This window comes from Apaloderma vittatum, unplaced genomic scaffold, assembly GCF_000703405.1.
Source record: "Apaloderma vittatum isolate BGI_N311 unplaced genomic scaffold, ASM70340v1 scaffold10710, whole genome shotgun sequence".
NCBI classification, from domain to species: domain Eukaryota; kingdom Metazoa; phylum Chordata; class Aves; order Trogoniformes; family Trogonidae; genus Apaloderma; species Apaloderma vittatum.
In genome coordinates this window covers 59,369-80,767 of record NW_009694016.1, presented here as the reverse complement: position 1 = coordinate 80,767, position 21,399 = coordinate 59,369, and the positions used below count along the sequence as shown (strand labels likewise).

The 21,399-nt window shown below is 38.4% G+C and overlaps 1 protein-coding gene across 1 annotated transcript in view; it reads left to right on the top strand.

Annotated features, from left to right (window-relative positions):
• ARHGAP42 (Rho GTPase activating protein 42) overlaps positions 1-21,399 on the top strand; it is a gene marked incomplete at its 5' end in the record, with an annotated part of 39,262 nt that overhangs the window by 7,675 nt on the left and 10,188 nt on the right. Inside the window, 10 exons of the mRNA XM_009866002.1 lie at positions 3,845-3,954; positions 6,921-6,999; positions 7,819-7,858; positions 9,349-9,411; positions 10,720-10,794; positions 11,448-11,532; positions 12,318-12,376; positions 13,179-13,284; positions 17,918-18,077; positions 19,374-19,518. Of these exons, the coding sequence (XP_009864304.1) occupies positions 3,845-3,954; positions 6,921-6,999; positions 7,819-7,858; positions 9,349-9,411; positions 10,720-10,794; positions 11,448-11,532; positions 12,318-12,376; positions 13,179-13,284; positions 17,918-18,077; positions 19,374-19,518 (922 nt within the window). The remainder of the gene's footprint in view (positions 1-3,844; positions 3,955-6,920; positions 7,000-7,818; positions 7,859-9,348; positions 9,412-10,719; positions 10,795-11,447; positions 11,533-12,317; positions 12,377-13,178; positions 13,285-17,917; positions 18,078-19,373; positions 19,519-21,399) is intronic.

The following is a 21,399-nucleotide window of genomic DNA, read 5'->3' as shown; positions in this document are numbered from 1 at the left end:
AATGACGTTTGCAGAGGATCATAGAATGGATGAGGTTTGGAAGGGAGCTCTGGAGTTCGTCTAGTTTAATTTCAATGCAGGGTCAACCAAAGCAGGTTAGCGAGGCCTGTGTCTAGTCACATTTTACATATCTCCAAGGATGGAGACCCCGCAGCCTCTGTGGGCAACCTTTTTCAGCATTTGACCACCATGAAAAAGGCTACTTCTTAAGCTCAATTGGAATTGCCTGTATTACAGTTTGTGCCCATTGCTTGTTATCCTTTCACTGGGCACCACTGAGAAGAATCTGACTCAGTCTTCTTTACTCCCTCCCATCAGGTATTTATAGATGAATCACTGATATGATTCTCCTTCTGCAGTCTGAACAGTCTCAGCTCTCTCAGCCTCTCCTCATACGACAGATGCTCCAAGTCCTTAATCACCTTGGTTGCCCTTAGCGGACCTTGCTCTAGTACATCGCTGTTGCTCTTGTGCCGGGGAGCTCAGCACTAGGTTTCTCACCAGTGCTGAAGAGAGGGTGAGGCTCACCTCCCTTGACCTACTGGCAATGCTCTGCCTCGTGCAGCCTAGGAGGCAAGAGCACGTTGCTGCCTCATGGTCAACTTGTTGCCCACAAAGACCTGCAAGTCCTATTCTGCCAAGCGGCTTTCCACCCTGTCAGCCCAGCCTGTCCTGGTGCCTGGGTTTATTCCTATTCATGCTAAACAGTTCTGGCCCCAGTCCTGACCCCTTGAGCATACCACTAGTGATGCTGCAGCTAGACTTCTGCTGTGAGCTCAGCACTTCAGCCAGTTCTCAGCTTACCTCACCATCTATTTATCTAGCCTGTGCTTCAGCCGTTTGTCTATGAAGATGTAGTAGGAAACAACCTACTGTAGTAGGATGTAGTTTCAAAAGCCTGGCTAAAGTTGTGATAAATAGTATTCTTTGTTCTTCCATCATCCAGTGAGCTATGCATCACATTGTAGAGGGCTGTAAAGTTGATACTGCGTGATTTCTCTTTCAATGAATCCATGCTGACTACTGTCCATAGTATGCTTGGAAATGCTTTCACGGATTTTTCACTTCATTACATTCCCAGAGATCAAGGTAATGCAGATTGACCTGTAGTTCCCCAAAGGACAAGAGGAAATGTCTTCAATTTTTGCTGGGAGAGTCTTCGATTGGATATTGGGAAAAATCTCTTCACTAAAAGGGTTATCAAGCATTGGAACAGGCTGCCCAGGGAAGTGGTGGAGTCACCATCCCTGGAGGTTTTTAAAAGATGTGTAGTACTTGATGACATGACTTAGCAGTGGACTGGGCATTGCTAGGTTAACAGGTGGACTCCATGATATTAAAGGTCTTTTCCAACCTAAATGATTCTGTGATTCTGTACTTCCTTCTTGCTCTTGAAGACAGGAATGACATCTGCATTCCTCAGAAATTCTGCTTATTGTGTCAGCCTTTTCAACGTTACATCAACTCAGAATGATAGTGGTCAGGAATAGGAATCAGCTTTATTCTTTAGGAATCTTATTTATCTGTATATGAGGCTTGACAAAATTTGTTCATTCTAACATGTAATTTTATCATAGAATCATAGAATGGTTCAGATTGGAAAGGACCTTAAAGATCATTTAGTACCAACCCCCTTGCCATGGGCGAGGACACCTTCCACTAGACCAGGTTGCTCAAAGCCCCATCCAAGCTGGCCTTGAACATTTCCAGGGATGAGGCATCCACAGCTTCTCTGGGCAACCTATTCTGGTGCCTCACCACCCTCACAGTGAAGAATTCCTTCCTAATATCTAATCTAAATCTACCTTCTTGCAATTGGAAACCATTACCCCATGTCCTATCACTACATTCGCTGATCAAGAGTCCCTCTCCAGCTTTCCTCTAGGCCCCCTTTAAGTACTGGAAGGAGCCTTCCACTATATTAAGGAGCCTTCTCTTCTCCAAGCTGAACAGCCCGAACTCTCTCAGCCTATTCTCATAAGGGAGGTGCTCCAGCCCCCAGATCCCATCCTGTGTACTCATTCCAACACATCCATGTCATTCTTATGCTGGGGGCCCTAAAGCTGAGTGCAGTACTGCAGGTGGAGTCTTACTAGAACAGAATAGAGGGGCAGAATCACCTTCATCAGACCTGCTGGCAATGCTCCTTTTGATGCAGCCCAGGGTATGGTTGGTGTTCTGAGCTAGTCGTGCACATTGCCTAGTCATGCAGAGCTTCTTGTGAACCAGCACCCAAGTCCTCTGCAGGGCTTCTCTCAATTCATTCTCCACCCAGCCTGTATTTGTGCTTGGGATTACCCCGACCCAGGTGGAGGACCTTATACTTGACCTTGTTGAACTTCATGAGGTTTGCACGGGCTCATCTATCAAGCCTGTCAAGGTTCCGTCTGGATGACATCCCTTCCCTCTAGTGTGTCTACCACACCACACAGCTTGGTGTCATCACCAAACTTGCTGACGGGACATTCAATCCTACGAAGATGTTAAACAGCACCAGTCCCAATGCTGAACCCTGAGGAACACTGCTCTTCCCTGGTCACCGCTTGGAGACTGCACCGTTGACCACAACTCTTTGAGTGCAACCATCCAGCCAATTCTTTATACATCAAGTGCTCCATGCATCAAATCCGTGTCTCTCCAATACAGAGACAGGGATGTCGTGTGGGACAGTGTCAAATGCTTTGCACAAGTCCAGGAGATGATGTCAGTTGCTCATCCCTTTTCCACCAACACTGTTACACCATCACCACCAAATTTGTGAGGTACAATTAGCCCTTACTGAATCATAGAATGGCCTAGGCTGGAAGGGACCTCAGAGATCATTTAATCCAACCTCCCTGTCATAGGCAGGGACGCCTCTCAACTAGATCAGGCAACACATGGGGACCGAACGGGGATCGAACCTGCAACCTTGGTGTTATCAGCACCACGCTCAACCGACTGAGCTAACTGGCCCCCTAGTGAAGCCCAGTTGGCTATCGCTAATCACCTTCTTGTTGTCAATGTGCCCTAGTGTAGTTTCCAGGAGGATCTACTCCATGATCTTTGGAGGCAGAGGTGAGAATGACTGACCTGTAGCTTCCTGGGTCTTCCCTTTTTCCGCTTTTTAAAAACAGGGGTGATGTTTCCCCTTTTCCAGTCAGTGGGAACTTCACTGTACTGCCATGACTTCTCAAATACGATGGATAGTGGCTCAGGAACTTCGTCTGCTAGTTCCCTCAGGACCTGCAGGTGCTTCTCATCAGGCTCCATTGACTTGTGTACATTCAGATTCCCTAGATATTCTCCAAACTGATCAACTGCAGCGCGCCGTCATTCTTCATCTTTCATTTGCTCAGTCCCTGCCTTCTGTGCCTTGGGCAGCGTGGCTGGAGCACTTGCCGGTGAAAACTGAGGCAAAAATCCTTTTCCGTGTCTCAGGTAACCAAGTCTCCCATTTCCTTCTGGAGAGGACCCACATTATCCTTAATCTTCCTTTTGTCACCAATGTACCAACAGAAGCTTTTTCTTGTTGCACTGACGTCCCTGGACAGATTTAATTCTATCAGAGCTTTGGCTTTCATAACCTGATCATGATATAATCACGTTACATATGCAGATGCTGGTAAAGTTTTTAATTTAGAGATTTTTCTGAAATATAATTATTAAATAACAAATATGTAACTAATAGCTATTAACTGTAGTCTTATATTTTATATGGATAAATTATTGTATATCTTCCTAAATAATTTCATCCCGATATTAAGACATGTTTTTTGGACTGTTAATACAGTTAATTTAAAATATGAAGCCAATGTATAGCAGCATACTGCCCGTGCTAATTTTGTTCTGTTTTGTTTTATAGAATGGCCTTGTCACAAGCTCACCAGAAATATACAAGCTAAAATCTTGCATCCGGAGAAAGACAGATTCAATTGACAAGCGTTTCTGTTTTGATATTGAAGTATTCGAGAGGTTTGAATTTTTCTCATTGTGTTAAAAAATTCCAGATGATTAAAAGTAGGAGCACTTGGAATCAATATATAATAATTACACCTGTAATAGGAACATGTATTTCTCAATATGCTTGTATCTAGACAAAGTAGGCTTTCAGAACTTAGTAATTATTTGATCAGATCTGTTTTTCTAACAAAATTCACTCCTTTGGGTATGTGTTAACTCCATTATGTTTGCGTGCAGATGCAAGACTGATTCTTACAGATCCTGTAGCACAGCTGACAACCCTCTTTTAGGAAAAGATCATAAATATTTTTATAAATACCTATTAAGAAGTATGTTCTGTACTAATCTCATTTTTTTCAGAAATTTATTATAGCAGATAATTTTTCATTTTTTGAAAATTTCTTCTACAACATTTTTTCACTTCTTGCTGGATATATAATTAAATAAGATAGATGAAAATAGATTTTCTGTATTTGAAGGTTATGTACACAGTACTTTTTAGAAGTATTTTTCTCAAGCTGAGGAACAAAGAAAAATCCTGAATTAGATTTTCCCTGAAAATATGATAGATAGACTGACTTTTGTAGTCAGAAATGGTTTGTGACTGTTACTGTCATTTTAAATTCCATTCGCACCTGCTATGTTTACATAATAAATTTTAGGCTACTTCAGTACTTTCAAGTATAGTACATTATTTTTCTAAAATAGATTTGTGACTGAGTTCAGATTTAAGAAGTAGAAATTTAATATGAACAGATGTTGAGACTAATTGGTGTCTTGAAAGTTGCCAAGCTTGAATTAACAGGTTGAGTTTGAAGTTGTTTTTTTTGTTTTTCTAAACAGAATTGCATTTATTAAGACACATCTGAGGCAGTACCGTTGTAACGTATCCACAGTGAGGGTTGTCCCTTCTCTCTTCTGTACAAAACTACACAGAACAATTAGTTCCATCTGCAGTTCTTCAGGTTCTATTCAAAGAGATAGTTACAGGCACTTTTTAAACATTATTTGTTCCTTTTGGACACTTTGATTGATTACATATGTGCATGGCCTGTAAGTTTTTAGGTGTTCTGAAAGTGTGGGAGACTAAAATAGGAGTAGAATACAAAGTTACCTGGTCATGATTGTAACTTTCTCAGGCTGACAGAAAGTTCGCTTTTCCAAAAGTTTTTTTTTTATTTAGCAGGGAGGTAGGGAATTTTTTTGCAAGTAAGCAGAGGGTACAAATAGGCAATGACAGCCTGGATGAGGGAACAGAGTGCACTGTCAGCAAGTTTACTGGTGACACAAAACTGGGAGGAGTGGCTGACACACCAGAAGGCTGTGCTGCCATTCAGAGAGACCTAGACAGGCTGGAGAGTTGAGGGAGGAGAAATCTTCTGAAATACAAGAAGGGTAAGTGTAGAGTTTTGCACCTCAGAAAGAACAACCCCAAGTACCTGTATAGGTTGGGGACTGACCTGCTGGAGAGCAGTGTAGGAGAAAGTGACCTGGGGGTTCTGGTGGACAGCAGGATGCCCATGAGCCAGCAATGTGCCCTCGTGGCCAAGAAGGCCAATGGCATCCTGGGGTGTGTTAGAAGGGGAGTAGCTAGTAAGTCGAGAGAGGTTCTCCTGCCCCTCTACTCTGCCCTGGTGAGGCTACATCTGGAATATTGTGTCCAGTCCTGGGCCCCTCAGCTCAAGAGAGACAGGGAACTGCTTGAGAGAGTCCAGCGCAGAGCCACAGAGATGATGAAGGGAGTGGAACATCTCCCTGATGAGGAAAGGCTGAAGGAGCTGGGTCTCTTTAGCTTGGAGAAGGGGAGGCTGAGGAGGATGGAGCCAGGCTCTCCTCAGGGTTGTCCAGTGACAGGACAAGGGGCAGTGGATACAAGCTGGAGCATAGGAGCTTCCACAGAAATATTAGAAAAGAATTGTCACTATGAGGGTGACAGAGCCCTGGAACAGGCTGCCCAGGGAGGCTGTGGAGGTTGTGTCCTTCTCTGTAGACATTCAAAACCTTCCTGGACACGTTCCTGTGTGACCTACTGTAGATGATCTTGCTCTGGCAGGGGGGCTGGACTAGACGGTCTTTCGAGGTCCCTTCCAACCCCTGACATTCTGTGATTCTGTGAAATACCTAGAAGTATTTGTTGGAAGTTCATGTACAAGGGCAATATTAATCTCTTCTCAATGTTGATGAAGCTTTGACATTCTATAGAAAAAGAGTAATGGGAACCAGTGAAAGGGATGAGGGAACAAATTTTATTCTTTATTCCTGAAATAATTATATGAACAGATGTGTAAATAAAAGAATGTGTACTAAAACAGTTGAGAATTTTTAAAAGATGGATATGGCACTTTTTAAACTACTTTCATAACGGTTAGAGCACAGTCAGCAGAAAGAGCTGATTTTTTGAATCATCTCAAGAAAAAAATTCCTGCACCATGAAGTACTCAACAAAACTGGTTTTACAGCTCCGAACTTGAGATACTATCTTGAAGTGCTCTTTTTCGGTAACTGTTTTAGTGCGCTTTTATTTTGACTGACTTTTGATGTCTATTTTGGAATGTGATGATTAATCTCAAAGTACTACTTCTCTTCATTTGCTATGAAAGGAACATAGATAACCAGCTCAGACATAAACATATTTAGTCAAACTGACATGATGCATCATGCCCTTATATTTTCCACTCTAAGCATCTCTCCACTGAAAAAGGGGTTGTATGGGTTCCCTTTTGCAACTGTATAACTCATCTTTCAATATGGATATACCTAAGGCCTATTAGAGGGTTGTAGCACTTAGAACTAAGCCTGCAAAATTACATGGTTTTAAATCTACATCAAAGTTACTGTGTTATTTCAGAAGCAGTCAACTTTCTTTAACTTCTCTCTGTCCTTAATATATTCACTTCATGTCAATGTGCATTTGGATTCTGACTATAGATACTTTTTGAGAAAAACAAATTAGTAACTTCAGTGTATGTTTTTGACAGACCTGGAATCATCACACTGCAAGCTTTTTCAGAATCCAACCGAAAACTTTGGCTTGAAGCTATGGACGGAAAGGAACCAGTAAGGATGGTTTTTCATTTTTCTTTTCTTTTTACAGTTTTATGACACACATAATAAAGAAAGAAGCTATTATACAATTCAAATACTCTGTTACAGTACAGGCAAATACAGTCCTGTTCTTTGTGAGGCACTGTCACAAGTACACAGAGAAGATAGGTACAAAGAAGAAAAGCAGGGCTATTAGTGAATGTAAGCCTTTATTTATACATTTTTATCTTATGTTAGGATATTTAATGTTTAAATAATAGGACAGCATGCTGTCTAAGACAATTCATGGTTCAAATAACATTTGTGAAGTGGTAGTTTCTGTCCTGGTAAAAACAAACCATCTTTTGGGCAATATGATGGATTAAACAATCAGCACCATCATGAAAGGCACTTCAGAGAGTGTAAAAATGTGTTGAAAATGAAGAGACAGGCTTCCCACTATTAACCTGCTTTTAATCTAGTTACTGAATGAGGGTGATGCCAGACCTATATCCAAGGGGGAAGAATATATTGATCAGTTTTATGAGATAGATGAGTGTCTTTAAAAGCTGCTTGCTTGACTGAAACGGTACAGAAATTAAATCAATAGTTGTATTAAAATTTAACCCCTGTGGAGTCTGCAGATCTGAGCTGTAACACATATGGGTGCCTATGCTAACAGAGGACTGTTCACCTGGATGAGTGCAGCAGGGGTAAACATCAAGAGAAGGTGAAAGACAAGGCTGGCTTCCCCCTGGCAGCAAGCTAGTACACAGCATGTTGCAGCTACCAACTGACATTGCAATGTAGAATTTAAAGCACAAACACTGACCTGTTCCATTTTTTTTACAGATCTACACACTGCCAGCCATTATTAGCAAGAAGGAAGAAAGTAAGCTCTTTGTTTATGTAGAGTTACCAAATATTGCTAGATTTCTGTAATGTCCAATGTAAACCTCCCCTGGTGAAACTTGAGGCCATTTCCTCTCATCCTATTGCTTATTATTTGGGAGAAGAGGCCAGCCCCCACCTTGCTACAGCCTCCTTTCAGGGAGCCATAGAGAGCGATAAGGCCTCCCCTCAGCCTCCTTTTCTCCAGACGAAACATCCCAGTTCTCTCATAAGACTCTTTCTCTGAACCCTTCACCATATTCATTGCCCTCCTTTGGACAGGCTTCAGCACCTCAGTGTCTTTCCTGGAGTGCGGGGTCCAGAACTGCACGCGATACTTGACACGCGGCCTCACCAGTGCCGAGTATAGGGGCACGATCGCTTCCCTACCCCTGCTGGCCACACTAGTTCTGGTACAGGCCAGGATGCCATTGGCCTTGGCCACCTGGGCACCCTGCTGGCTCATGTTCAGCTGTTTGTCTATCAACACCCCCAGGTCCTTTTCCACCTGGCAACCCTCCATCTCCTGTTCCACAAGCCTGTAGTGTTGCCTGGGGCTGTTGTCACCCAAGGGCAGAATCTGGCAGTTGGTCTTGTTGAACCTCGTACAATTGGCCTCAGCCCGTCATATCTTTTTGGTTTAGGTGTATATTCATCTCTTGCACATACACTGAGTAGCAAAATTACTATATTTAAAGATACTATGAGACTTACGTGTATAATTATGTTAATCCTATACTAACATATATATTATTAACATAATATTTTATTAACACAAATATGTAAACATAATTTAAATGTATTTGTGAATGTATGTAACTTGGAGAGAGAGAAGTGTCATGTATGGACATACATCTTCATAGGATGTATGTTTGAGACTCCATAAATCTAAAATTTAAGCCATTACATCTGTTTTTTATATGATGATGTTTATTTAAATGGTGACAAATATGCTGCTTTAAGGGAATTTATTATCTTTATTAAGCTATTTAGTGCAATGAGCATTGAAGATACAAAAATTAATGAGAAATACATTCATTTGAAATAATCTCACTAATTAAATTCAATAACAAAAGTTGTTTTCCTGAGTTACCATTTTATGAGTGGTTACATACATGCACAAGGAACAAACAATATTGTATTAAAACCTACAAACACATTCTATTCATAATGTAGGTCGTGAACTCTTAAAAGCATTTTCTTCACCAGAGGGAAGGGAATAGAGAAATCTTCTAAAACAACAAGATTTCAGCTGTATCTGTAGAGGGGCTGCTGATTTCTGAGAAAGATAGTAGAATATTCTTCTATTAATGATACACTAATAATTAGAAAGTTGGATTTTGAGTGCTAAGGATGTATCTACAATAAGTATCAGAATCTATTGGATAAACATCTATCAGTCCTTCTTGACTAACATGTGAATGTAGCTAAGCACAGAGATTTTGTGTATTGCTAAGTTAGAAAAAAATAATTTTTTTCTTCTTTTTATAGTGTTCTTAAATGAAGCAGGTTTCAACTTCGTGAGGAAATGTATACATGCTGTAGAAACAAGAGGTATGTATTAAATCACAAATTCTGTATTAGATTATTATGAATATTTTTTCTTGAATATTACTTTGATTAATTCTACATGTTTCACAGCTGTGCTTTCAAGTACATCCATCATTTGGTTTGTACTTCTCACATTTTATCTGTGTGCTTTACACTTAAAACTGTTGGCACGAGTTCCAACAACAATATCAACGTATCATTTAAATGGGGTTTTCAGACATTTTCTGTAATTTCATGTTGTTTAGACAGCCTAATACACAGTTGCACACGTCTTTAGGCTTTAATTTGTGTGCACCAAATTGTGCTTTTACATGGTAAAACTGTAGGGAGCCTCAGCTCCCAACTTTGGTTTCTGACGTGAAACCTGAAGACCAAAAAGCAGCACGAGTACTGTGCTGAAACATCTTTTTTGCAGAGCATAACTCCTATTATTTTATTCATTTATTTTACAGACGATTTATCCGGTTTTTAAAAGTGTTTAGAAGCTCATTTTTTTGTAATGGGAATGTACAAAAGGAAATAATAATCACTCTACTGATGATGGTTTTCAAAACAAAACACTTAGTTTGTCTAAGTGAGATCAGACTTTGGAATGTTTTTTTAAAAGGCAAGACCTGAAGTGGGGAGAAGGGAAGACTTTTAAATCCTGTTGGTTTTAAAAGGCGGTTAAAAACAATGAAATTATCATCATTGGATTACTGAAATACTGTGTTGTGAATGTTGCACTTTAAACATTATTTGCTTATTAGGGTCTGTGGTCTTAAAAAAAAAAAGGAATTTACAGATAAATTAGGACTTGACTCTATTTTGCATGGGGATCCATTCATAACATAAATTCTTAACTACAGTGTTGCAACAGTACACAGTATATATTTTTATTTTGGTAAAAATCATTTCTCCTGTAAATGTCAGTCAAAACTATAGTTGAAAGGGATAGTGTAAGCAAACAGAGATGTGTAGTAATTCCTCTGAAGTCCGGCTAAGATAAACTTGCTGATGTGTAATATATTTTAAGACTGCTTTGGGGTCTTATTTTTCACTTTTCCCAGGCGTCTCCTTTGTGGTTTTCTAATATGGCTCTTTTCTGTGCAGAAGGGTTCCGTTAATGTAAAATTATGATTAATGCATAGTATAGCGTGCATTCAGTGAAATGCATTTGTTAATATCCAAGAAAAGAATTCAGTAAGGTAAACCAGTACTGGAGAATATAAATACACAATTTTCCACAAATACGTATAGATTGAATACATACACCAAGAATTCATCAACATATATTGAAATAACCTTATTTTCATCATTTTCATTGTGTAGGTATAACAATCCTGGGACTGTACAGAATAGGTGGTGTCAACTCCAAAGTGCAAAAGCTGATGAATACTGTATTTTGTAAGTATCTGAAATGAACCTTTGTGAGTGCGCAGTGAGTGCGCTGTGGTCCCTTTTTTCTTAACTGCTGTGCTCACAAATTGTGTCATAGTATTTACAACTTTGTATGTGCACTTACTGCCACTGAATTGAGTTTCCAGTCTTAAAATGAGTGATCCATGTAACTAGTTTTTTGTGTGCATTAGTATTCAGTTTCTGCATGTAACCATTGATGTACATGAGCGAATTACTGTTAAAATGCATTTCTTTAGGTTTTAAAGTTCTATTTATTGGTATCTATTTGGCATATTTCAGAAATGCTCTAACTTTGCTAACACAGCATATGCAGTTGTTCCAGTCTTTCACTTCTCTTGCTAATTTGGCTCTCTCATTCCTGTATTTGAATGTCTAAGCCAAATATATTAGTAATTCTCTTTTGACTTGGGCTTTGCATTTTGATACAGGACATATAATTAATGTTTACAGGTAATAAATATGAGTGCTAAATGCATTTTTATTAATGCTTTGACAGAGAAATATTCAGATTGGTAGTTAATCTGGCTGATAAGCAGTCACATGAGCTAAATGACTGATCTATTAGCTTCTGGTTTGATGCTTTTCCAGTTAGTGTGTTAGTCAAACTATAACACAATCATAATTCAAATTTCTACCAGCCCCTAAATCTCCTCCTGATATGGATATTGATATGGAACTTTGGGACAATAAAACAATAACAAGTGGACTAAAAAACTACCTCAGGTAAGTATGATACTACACATATCTCAGTATTGCTTTTCTGGCCCATTAATCTTTTGCTTATTGATATCATACTTCATTGCTTGTATCCATTAGCATGGTAATAATCGAGTATATTATTATCTTGCCTAATATCCATGTGATTATTTGTAATAAAAAAACTAAGATCTGTCACACACTTTCTGCCTTATTGAGATAGTCATGCCTTAAAGAGACCTAAATTTGTCAGAATTTAATTAATTGCATGTTTTCATTTAAATTTTTTATGTTAACCACAAGGCATGTTGTGCACAGTCTTCCTTTTCTGAATCCCTTAAGCTGTATAGCACAAGGTTTCGTGGCATCATTGCTGGAGGAGAATAAAAATCTCTGCAAAGGCATAGCTTTTTATCCTGTGCTGTTTGTGTCTTCACAACCACAATACTCCTCCCACACTACCATTTTCTTCTAACATTTTTAGTAGTAAGAGACAAAATTTTCAAGGAACATGATGCTTCCAAGAGAACTTTTTTCTGGGTCTCTATATATGACATTCAAAATAAACATAATAACATCAAATCCAGACAGTCGGTGTTCTATGCTTTCTATAAATCTAGATTTCCTAAACAGGTCACCTAACAAAGGGCAGTATCAGAAATTTCTATTCAGTCTGGAAAATATGTCTAGGATTTATAGGGGACATACTAAAATACATTGAGGGCTATCGTAATCACACCAATGAGACTCGAAAAGACTTTGAGTAATGCTTTTTATAAAAAAATTTCTTTTTAATGTTTTTTTGCAACCAGGTGTCTTTCAGAACCACTGATGACTTTCAAGCTGCACAAAGATTTCATTGTTGCTGTTAGTAAGTAAATAACAAATACACTTTTATGAAAGTAATACTGGTTCTAACCCTTAGTCTCCTCTGTTACTATCCTTATTTTTTTCCTTGGTTGTTATTCAGTGATCCGGCCATGGATCTGAGTTCTCCCCTGTCACTGTGTTGACAGCAGTGTCACATAAAACCCTCAGAACAGGGAAGTCACAGTAGATGAAGCTGCCCAGTGGTTTCTTCTGGTCTTTTTCGAGGTTCTGTGTGACTGCCTTCTGCATGAAATTTTAAACCCCGATTTATATGTTTGTTTGTTCTGTATGGGCTGATAATTCGTTTATAGCATTCATCCCTCATCCAGGGACCTTTATTTTCCTAGCTTGCATTGAAAAATTGGAGCGAGGGAGAGAATTATCTCCTTGTCACAAATGGAGTAATTAGATACAGAGATGTAAGATTGTTTTCTAATGATTCCAGTTTAGAATTTGAAGTTATTTCCCTATTCTTCCCTTGATAAGAAAAAAAAAAGACACTCAAGAATGTTTTAAATATCAAAGAGTAAAATCTTGGATTTCACTGAAGAGTCATATCAGGTCAACATTGTCACTAATTCTGTTAGTTCCAGTGTCAGTGGTAGCTGCTTTTGACGAGTTACTTGAAATGCAGATTTCAGCGTGTTGTATAAAAATGCAATCAAATTGTTCTCATCGTTTTAAAAGCTAATCATGTTTGGCTTCTTGTTATGTGTGTGTGCATTAGCATACAGACATCGGTGACATTTGTAGTCTCAGCACGTGTTCTAATTTACCGGCAATATTTGTTTCCTACTTAATAGAGTCAGATGATCAGAACTACAGAGTGGAGGCAGTGCATGCGCTTGTGCATAAGTTACCAGAGAAGAACAGAGAGATGCTGGACATCCTTATCAAGCACTTGGTCAAGTAATTATTTTTGATTTTTCTCTTTGGTATTATTGTAAGATGTGATTATTTCTGCGTTAAATTTGTTAGTGTTGCTTAAGGCATTCTCTGTGTTGAAACATTGCCACTTGCAATTATATTGAATTTCTGAAATGCTATTCTTGACAGAATACTCACTCTAGAAACAAAATAAAAACTAACACCAGAATGAGTCACCAAGATGAGCAACTATATTTAAAAAATAAAGCTAGTCAATGCTTTCATTCATATTCCTACTTACTGCAGACATTGTCACTAATTAAGAAACAGCTAAAATTATGCTAAGGATGATAGAAAACACTGTTTTGGGTCTGACTCAAAGTCTCACACCATTTCAGAAATGGAGAGTAGACTAATGTGGTAATACTTGTCCCTCATATTTGATCTTATTTTATGAGTGACTCTGAAGTAAAATATCATTTGAAAACACTAATTTGAAGTGTTAGTAGTATTTATATTTTTATATCTATATAAACGTCAAGACCCACTTTTGAATCTTCCTTTGTTTCATCAGGTTCTCTGTGTATTAGTTAAATGCCAGAAAGAGATGGAAAAGATTTAGCATTTCTTTGAATTGATGACCTTTTGTCCTCGCTGAATTACACTTAGAACATGTTGTGAGACAAAAAAGACAAGTTTTTACTCTCCTATACCTCTCTATATTGCTAGCTAAGATTACATACTATTATTACATTATAACTTATCCTGTTTCTGCATCAAATGTTGTTCATGTAAGTTTTAGTAAATCTTTGGTTAGCTTTCACTGGTGTTTGCTAAGTACTTTTAAATATGTACTGTTCTTTTTGGTTTAGGATGCATTATACTTTTTAGTATATTTATCAATAGTCTGACAATGTGAATATTGAAACAGCAGGTGCTCACATGGCTGAGACGTGTAGAAGACATCAGAGATGAGTCCATTCTATTTTCATTTGATTCATTAAGTCCCAACTATTTTGTACAGCCTGCAGTAAGCTGTCTACAGTGGAGCCTAATGCAGTTTTACTTCCTCTTATAGACAGAAGAACTTACAAAATTTCTTTGATAGGAGATTATTTAGCCTTAATTAATTATTTTTAGCCCTTTATGTCATTAGCCCCTGGAAAACTAACATGATAGTGAGCTGTTGTGAGCATTTCCATTGCAAAAACTGATGAGGCAGACCTTCATCTTGTTATGTTTGGGGTAACCCGGTGAACCAGATGAAAATGAGGTCCCTAAGTCTCCTTACTCACAGAGTTGTTTGATTAACTAAAAAATATATGGTCCACTGTTTTCTAACCCTCTAAAAAGTTAAAACGCTTAATGAAGGATTAATGATTTTGTAAAAGCTGCTAGGCTGGAAGCCCCAAGCTTAGAAATACATATGCATAGGAACTGCTTTATTTGTAGGCAGAATTAGTTACAGACAAATGTTTTTTCCTGATCTCTTCTCCTGGCCTCTGTATTCTCAGTGTGACCTCAGGTGCATTTCCAAAGAAGAGCATGCCTGCAGTATTCCCTTCTTTAATTGTTCCCTTTAACCCTTGTCTAACTCACCTTTGATGTGATTCATATTTCTGATAAATACAGTCTTGAGGTTTTACACTGGAAACTTCTAGTTCTTTTCTTTCCAACATTCAATTCACCCCTTCAAATTTCTCATATAATTTGCCAGCTGTTGTTTATGATAGCAATTCTAATTAGACTGAATTAAGAATACTCTTTTGAGTGTATTAGATATCTTCATTCCTCGTCCTTTTCCTATCACTGAGTGGAGATTTTTCATGGAACAAATAGCAGATAACATGCCTAATTTTATGAAAATGGGAAAATATGAAAAAAAACCCCACCTCTTATTTCTTCATTCTTTTGTTTAAAATCCAATTCCAAAATATACATACGTTCCCTATATTTCTTTCAGCTATTCAGTTCCTTTATATATGCTTTTGTGTCCAGGTGAAAATAGTATACCTTGGGTTCTAAAATATGGATAATACTTTTTTCTTAGTTTAGGTCTTAAGGTCTTTGCATCTCTGCCTGTGTTGAGTTTTGTGTCATGGTGCAAAATTAAATACAATCTAGATGTTGTGGGATGTAGACCATACCAAAGGCAAACAAATAAACAAAACAAGGAAATGCTGAAAAGCAGAGAGGTGATACTGCACGAGTATGTGCTCTGCCGGCAGCTAGGCAAACACACTAAGTTTGGTGTTATTTGCACATAGGTAACTCATTTTTTGGTTTTAATCCTTCCTAGTCAAATTACCTGTCTACTTTAAAGTATAAATGATTCTTTACTAAGATTTAATAACACCATACTTTTCTAAGGCAGATAATCAGCAGTTTGCAGTCTGGCAGTATGAAGAATTTACTGGTATATATCCAAGAAAGGGATTTTGAGGAGAAAGCACCTGCACCTTTACGAATGCCTTGCAGCTACCTGAAATGCGCAATTACCTTGGTCTCTATTCAGTAGCCCAGCAACAGTAGGACTGGGTCAGGGGAAATTGACTATCAAAATGATCCATTTACAGGCCTGGGGTTTTTTCTCTTTTGCAAGAAATTGAGCCTTTGAAACGCTTTGTAGAAAGTCCTTTCTGGTTACAGTGTTATTAAATTCACCATTCCTTTTATTAAGCAAGCTACCAAATTTGTAACCAAGGAAACCCAAGCACAGGACGAACACTGCTTTCTCTCCTATGCTAGAAGACTCTACTGCTTGTGAAAGAGTCCTTAGCAGTTACCATGCAGCACAAAGCAGAGTAACATTGCAAAGGGTGGGTTTTTTAGGTTTTCCTAACAAACTTAGAGCTGAGTAATTCAAAATTCCATTTTCATTAAAATATTGGTGGATTTCCCAAACACGCCTTAGTCTCCTAAGTCAAACATAGGATCTGTTACAGAGAAAATTAGGTTATAATAATTGGCTAAAAATATGCTTTAATAAAGTAGTAATTTTCATGACATGGCTTCCAAGTAGCGATCTCTGCCAGTGTGTCTGTCTGAAGTAAAATTTTGGAAGGTCTTTTTGGCATAACTTAATGAAGCAACATAGGATCCATGTAAGAAGATAGACATTTATTCATCTGCAGTTTATAGTCATATCTCCAATACAGCTCTCTTTCCCATATTTGTTTTGCCTCTCAATGTAAATAGGGTGCTAAAACATTCCTGTTCCAAGCATGAGGGGAGTATTACTTCATTATAGAAGTAATTATACAGTCTATCTCACCTCTAATAACCTTTAATCACCGAGATAATTTCTCTTCTACTCATTCTTTATATTGTTAGTACCTACTCAACAGTGAGCCTGAGATAAAGGTAATGAGTCCAGACTCACACATGTAATGTGTGAGTTTGATCCTCATCCTAACAAAATCCCCCAGTAATTGTGGGGAAATGCCAGTCTTTTTGTCACTGCCTTTCAAATCTTTGTAAGGGAATAGTATTTGTATTATTTGCTAGCAAACTCTGACATCAGTATGTTAATGTTTGTATAACTCTTCAAGAACAGATCAAACTATCTGAGAATGTTATTGAAAGGAAAACATAGCAGGTGCCTCCATAATCTGTCATTGAAAGCTGTCAGAGAAAACCAGAAGATGAAGTTTGCTCCTACCTGCTAGTGTTCCAGTATTTTGTAGATTTTACTGTTTCTTAATTTTAAAAGGTACAGGAGTTATTTTAGTTATGTATGGAATTGCTAAAAATGCTCAGCTGGGTTATACTAGCAGATAGCAGTGAAGGGGAAGATGTGAACAAGTGCCCTGAGTAACTGATTCTGTGTGGTAGCACATTCAATAAAATTACGCATTAAGGCAATTATAAAATCTTTACTTGGCATGATATTTCTCAGGTACGAGGCAATAGGGCAGCTATGACTGGAGAATCACAGGCAGTTACTTTGAGGGATTTATGATGATACTCATTTTATTTGGCAAATCTTATTTGTAAGGAGAGAAAAGGACCATTGAGGATTACTGACTGATGGTTTTCATTTTCCTGTCTGATAAATTATTGGGAAAATTAGGTTTCTAAAGTCTACTGTAAGAAAAAAATACAGAAAAGGTACAGTAAGCAATAACAGAATACATTTTAAAGCTAGAAGATGTTATTATGTTCATTTAGTTGTATCTATACCACAGAAACAATGATTTTGCTGACCCCACTGATCTTACGTTTTCAACATATTAGTAAAGAGTGTTTTCAGTAACTAAGCTTCTTTTCTTTACATAAAAGCTGAGGTATATGACTGCTTGTGTTATCACGTGGTATTTTCAATCAATGCAACAAGTATTTAAGCTCCTGTATAATCACTAAACTTCAGATGGTCTGGATCTGTCTGTGGAGACCAAGGATACTTTCTTTTCCCTGTCAGGTATGGCAGGAACTTAAAGTACTCACTCTAGGAAGACGTGCTCATTATCCATTAAGTAATTGCAGCATGGGAGCCCTAATGTATTTGTACTATGCTTATTTTGACTCTGTTGAAGTGCAAGTTTTAAAAATATTTTTAGAGGGGAAGCATGAACTTGAGATCTTGTTAAAGAAATAATCTTAACAGGTTTTTGCCTGTTGGAGTTGCAGTTTAGCATAATAATTTAATTGCATACTGTTTGTGTTCCTTTTAAAGGGTATCATTACACAGTCAGCAAAATCTAATGACTGTATCCAACCTTGGTGTTATCTTTGGACCCACTCTGATGAGAGCCCAAGAAGAAACCGTGGCTGCTATGATGAACATTAAGTTTCAGAATATCGTCGTTGAAATTCTGATAGAGCATTATGAAAAGGTATAAAGGCCTTATCTGGCTGTTTTGTGATGAAGTGGAACTAAGATCTCATTTTCATTACCATCACTAAGTTCTTAGGCAAAAGACATCCATCATTTGTAAAATGTCATTGATAGAAAAGATACCTTCTTCCCTCGCCACCCCATGCTCTGGATCTATATTCCTGGCAAATTGTTTTATGCCTGTGCAAGGTACAGATCCAAGGCATAATCTCCCATGTGTTGAAGGAGTTGCTCTTAATCTTCTGTTGCTTTCTGAAGATTGCTGTGTCCTTACATCTAGAAACAGAATGAGAACTCATAACTTTACTCCCAGCTCTCCATCTTTCGCATACTAGCAGGATATGAAGGTTCACTCTGGGTGAATGCATGGATTCTCCTCTGAGAGCATCAGGTCAGAGTCTACACTAGGAGGAATAAGTGAGAAAGAGGATCTGGAATTAAAGCCTGCAAATATTTTGTTTGTATTTTATGCTTTGGTCATCCTCCAAGGCAATTGGCATTTTTAGTAGAAGTGTCCAAGAAGGATTTTAGGGTCTTTCAAGACATCTGCTGCATGTGTCTTGGATATTGCAGAACAGGTGATTCAAATGCAAGTCAACCAAATTAGTGGACCTTCTGCATTGTCCTTGCTGACAGACTTGCCCGCCTTATCAGCAAAGAGTTCTTTAAAACCTTCTGTGTCCCTGTGTTAGATCACAGTAGTCAGATACCCATGAAAATTGAGGGTTTTTTCTGCAGCAATGAAGTACAAAATTGACCAGTGGTAGCAGCGATATGTAAAAGATAAAATACAAGAGATGCTCAAAACTTTAAGATATTCCTCCTCAAACCTGACCTGTTTGGCAAAATGAAGTGATTTTCTGAAATACAAACCAGATTGTAGCAAGTTACAACTGTCACACATTTCTGTGACATACAAAAGCTTTCCCAGGATCACAGAGGAAAAAAAAATCAATTTTTTCTTAATATTTAAAAACGTGTATTGCTTCTTGGGCCAGGGTTAGCAGTAAGCACCTGTCGTATGTTTTACAATTTAGACTGTTAAGCACTTCTGAACAAGAGCTAGAAAATAAACTATTTAAACAAATATTTTTACATAATTAATATAAATTTTAAGTACAGCTCAGTATTTTGGTTCTTGGATCATAAAATGAGATCAGAGTGTGAATTTACTCTTTTGTAATGTGTGAGACTATTACAGGATTAATTTCAGGTTGAAAGAGGAAGAAAACAAATGGATTAATAATGGAACTATTGTTTATGTCACTTTTTTCCCGTTTTTTTTATCATATAGATATTTCACACTGCACCAGACCCCAATATTCCTCTTCCCCAGCCTCAGTCCCGATCAGGATCAAGAAGGACAAGAGCAATTTGTCTCTCCACAGGTTCACGTAAACCCAAAGGAAGATACACACCATGTCTAGCAGATCCTGACAGTAAGTTTGTGATGATGACTGATGTTCTTCATTTTTACATCTTGTCTTTTAACTTCCCTTAATAATATCCAATACGTATTTTATTCTAATAATTATAACAGATGGGATTTCATCAGCTTTTTAACCTCTGTGAGTCACACCAGCACTGTTGAGTGACTGCATTCCTTGCTTCTCTGAGGTGAAGAAGGATGTTTGGTTTTAGGCAAGTCTTATATTGCATACAGTGTTCAAAAATCATTTAGAGTAGACTTTATATTCCAATTTAAATGTACTCTGCTTTGAAACTCAGCAGTTCATTATATGAAGTTCATCTCATTTGCTTGTAAGATGATGAGTGAGGTTGGGAAACAGTAGATAGAATCTTTCCTCCTGTAATAAATGTAATTCAGTCAAGGTCAGGAGAGCAAAACATCACTTGGCTTTTTTCACATGCATGAAACTGCAGTCATTGTTTGGTTCAAAGTCAGCCAATGCTTAGGTTGCCAAAACCACTGAAACTTTGTTAGTTTTTCTGGAATAGAAGCAAACTAATATTTTTGGGAGAAAGAGTAAACTTATCATATAACTTACTGCATAACAGCAGGGAGTTATGTTTATAATTAGTAGCTGCTTAGAATTCTTATTCATTTTCATGTAGATGTGACTACTGAAAAGTTTCACTTCACTAATTTTCGTTTAGTGGACTGTCACTTTTTTTGCTTACCATCTGTATCAGTTAGAAGTATTGAACTTTTAGCAAAGATTAAGTTATTAACAGTTGCACAATCCAGCAGAATTCCAAAAGAATCACAGAATGTCAGGAGTTGGAAGGGACCTCTAAAGATCATCTAGTCCAGCCCCCCTGCCAGAGCAGGATCACCTACAGTAGGTCACACAGGAACACATCCAGGTGCGTTTTGAATGTCTCCAGAGAAGAAGACTCCACAACCTCCCTGGGCAGCCTGTGCCAGGGCTCTGTCACCCTCACCGTGAAAAAGTTTTTCCTCATGTTTTTGTGGAACCTCCTGTGTTCCAGCTTGTATCTATTGCCCCTTGTCCTGTCATTGGACATCCCTGAGGAGAGCCTGGCTCCGTCCTCCTGACACTGCCCCTTGACATATTTATAAACATTTATGAGGTCACCCCTCAGCCTCCTCTTCTCCAAGCTAAAGAGACCCAGCTCCTTCAGCCTTTCTTCATCAGGGAGATGTTCCACTCCCTTCACCATCTCTGTGGCTCTGCACTGGACTCTCTCAAGCAGTTCCCTGTCTCTCTTGAGCTGAGGGGCCCAGAACTGGACACAGTATTCCAGATGTGGCCTCACCAGGGCAGAGTAGAGGGGCAGGAGGACTTCTCTCGACCTACTAGCTACTCCCCTTCTAATACACCCCAGGATGCCATTGGCCTTCTTGGCCACGAGGGCACATTGCTGGCTCATGGTCATCCTACTGCCCACCGGGACTCCCAGGTCCCTTTTCCCCTACGTTGCCCTCCAACACATCTGTCCCCATGTTGATACCTTAAAATTACTGAGTGAAGAATGTACATTCTCTGCTTCTTGTGAAATTTGTGAATTTCATCTCCTGGCATTTGGCAAAAAGTCCTACTAGACACCAATATATGACTCACTAGACTGAATCTAGTCTTCAAAATCATTCAGCCCTCAGTGTATTATAGGCCAGTCCTTCGTCAGTTCTCATGAGCGTTCCTACCTTTATATCATCAGCAAATTTATTTAGGATATTTCTACTTTTTGTTGCAAAAGATTACTGGAAATAAGATCAGCACAAAGATTTCTTTGTAGGTAGGTACATTTCTCTAGTTTCAATCTAACTAGAGAAATTCATCAAATGTTCAACATTCAAGTTGTAAATAGAGAAATGAGTTGTCCTTCTGCAGGAT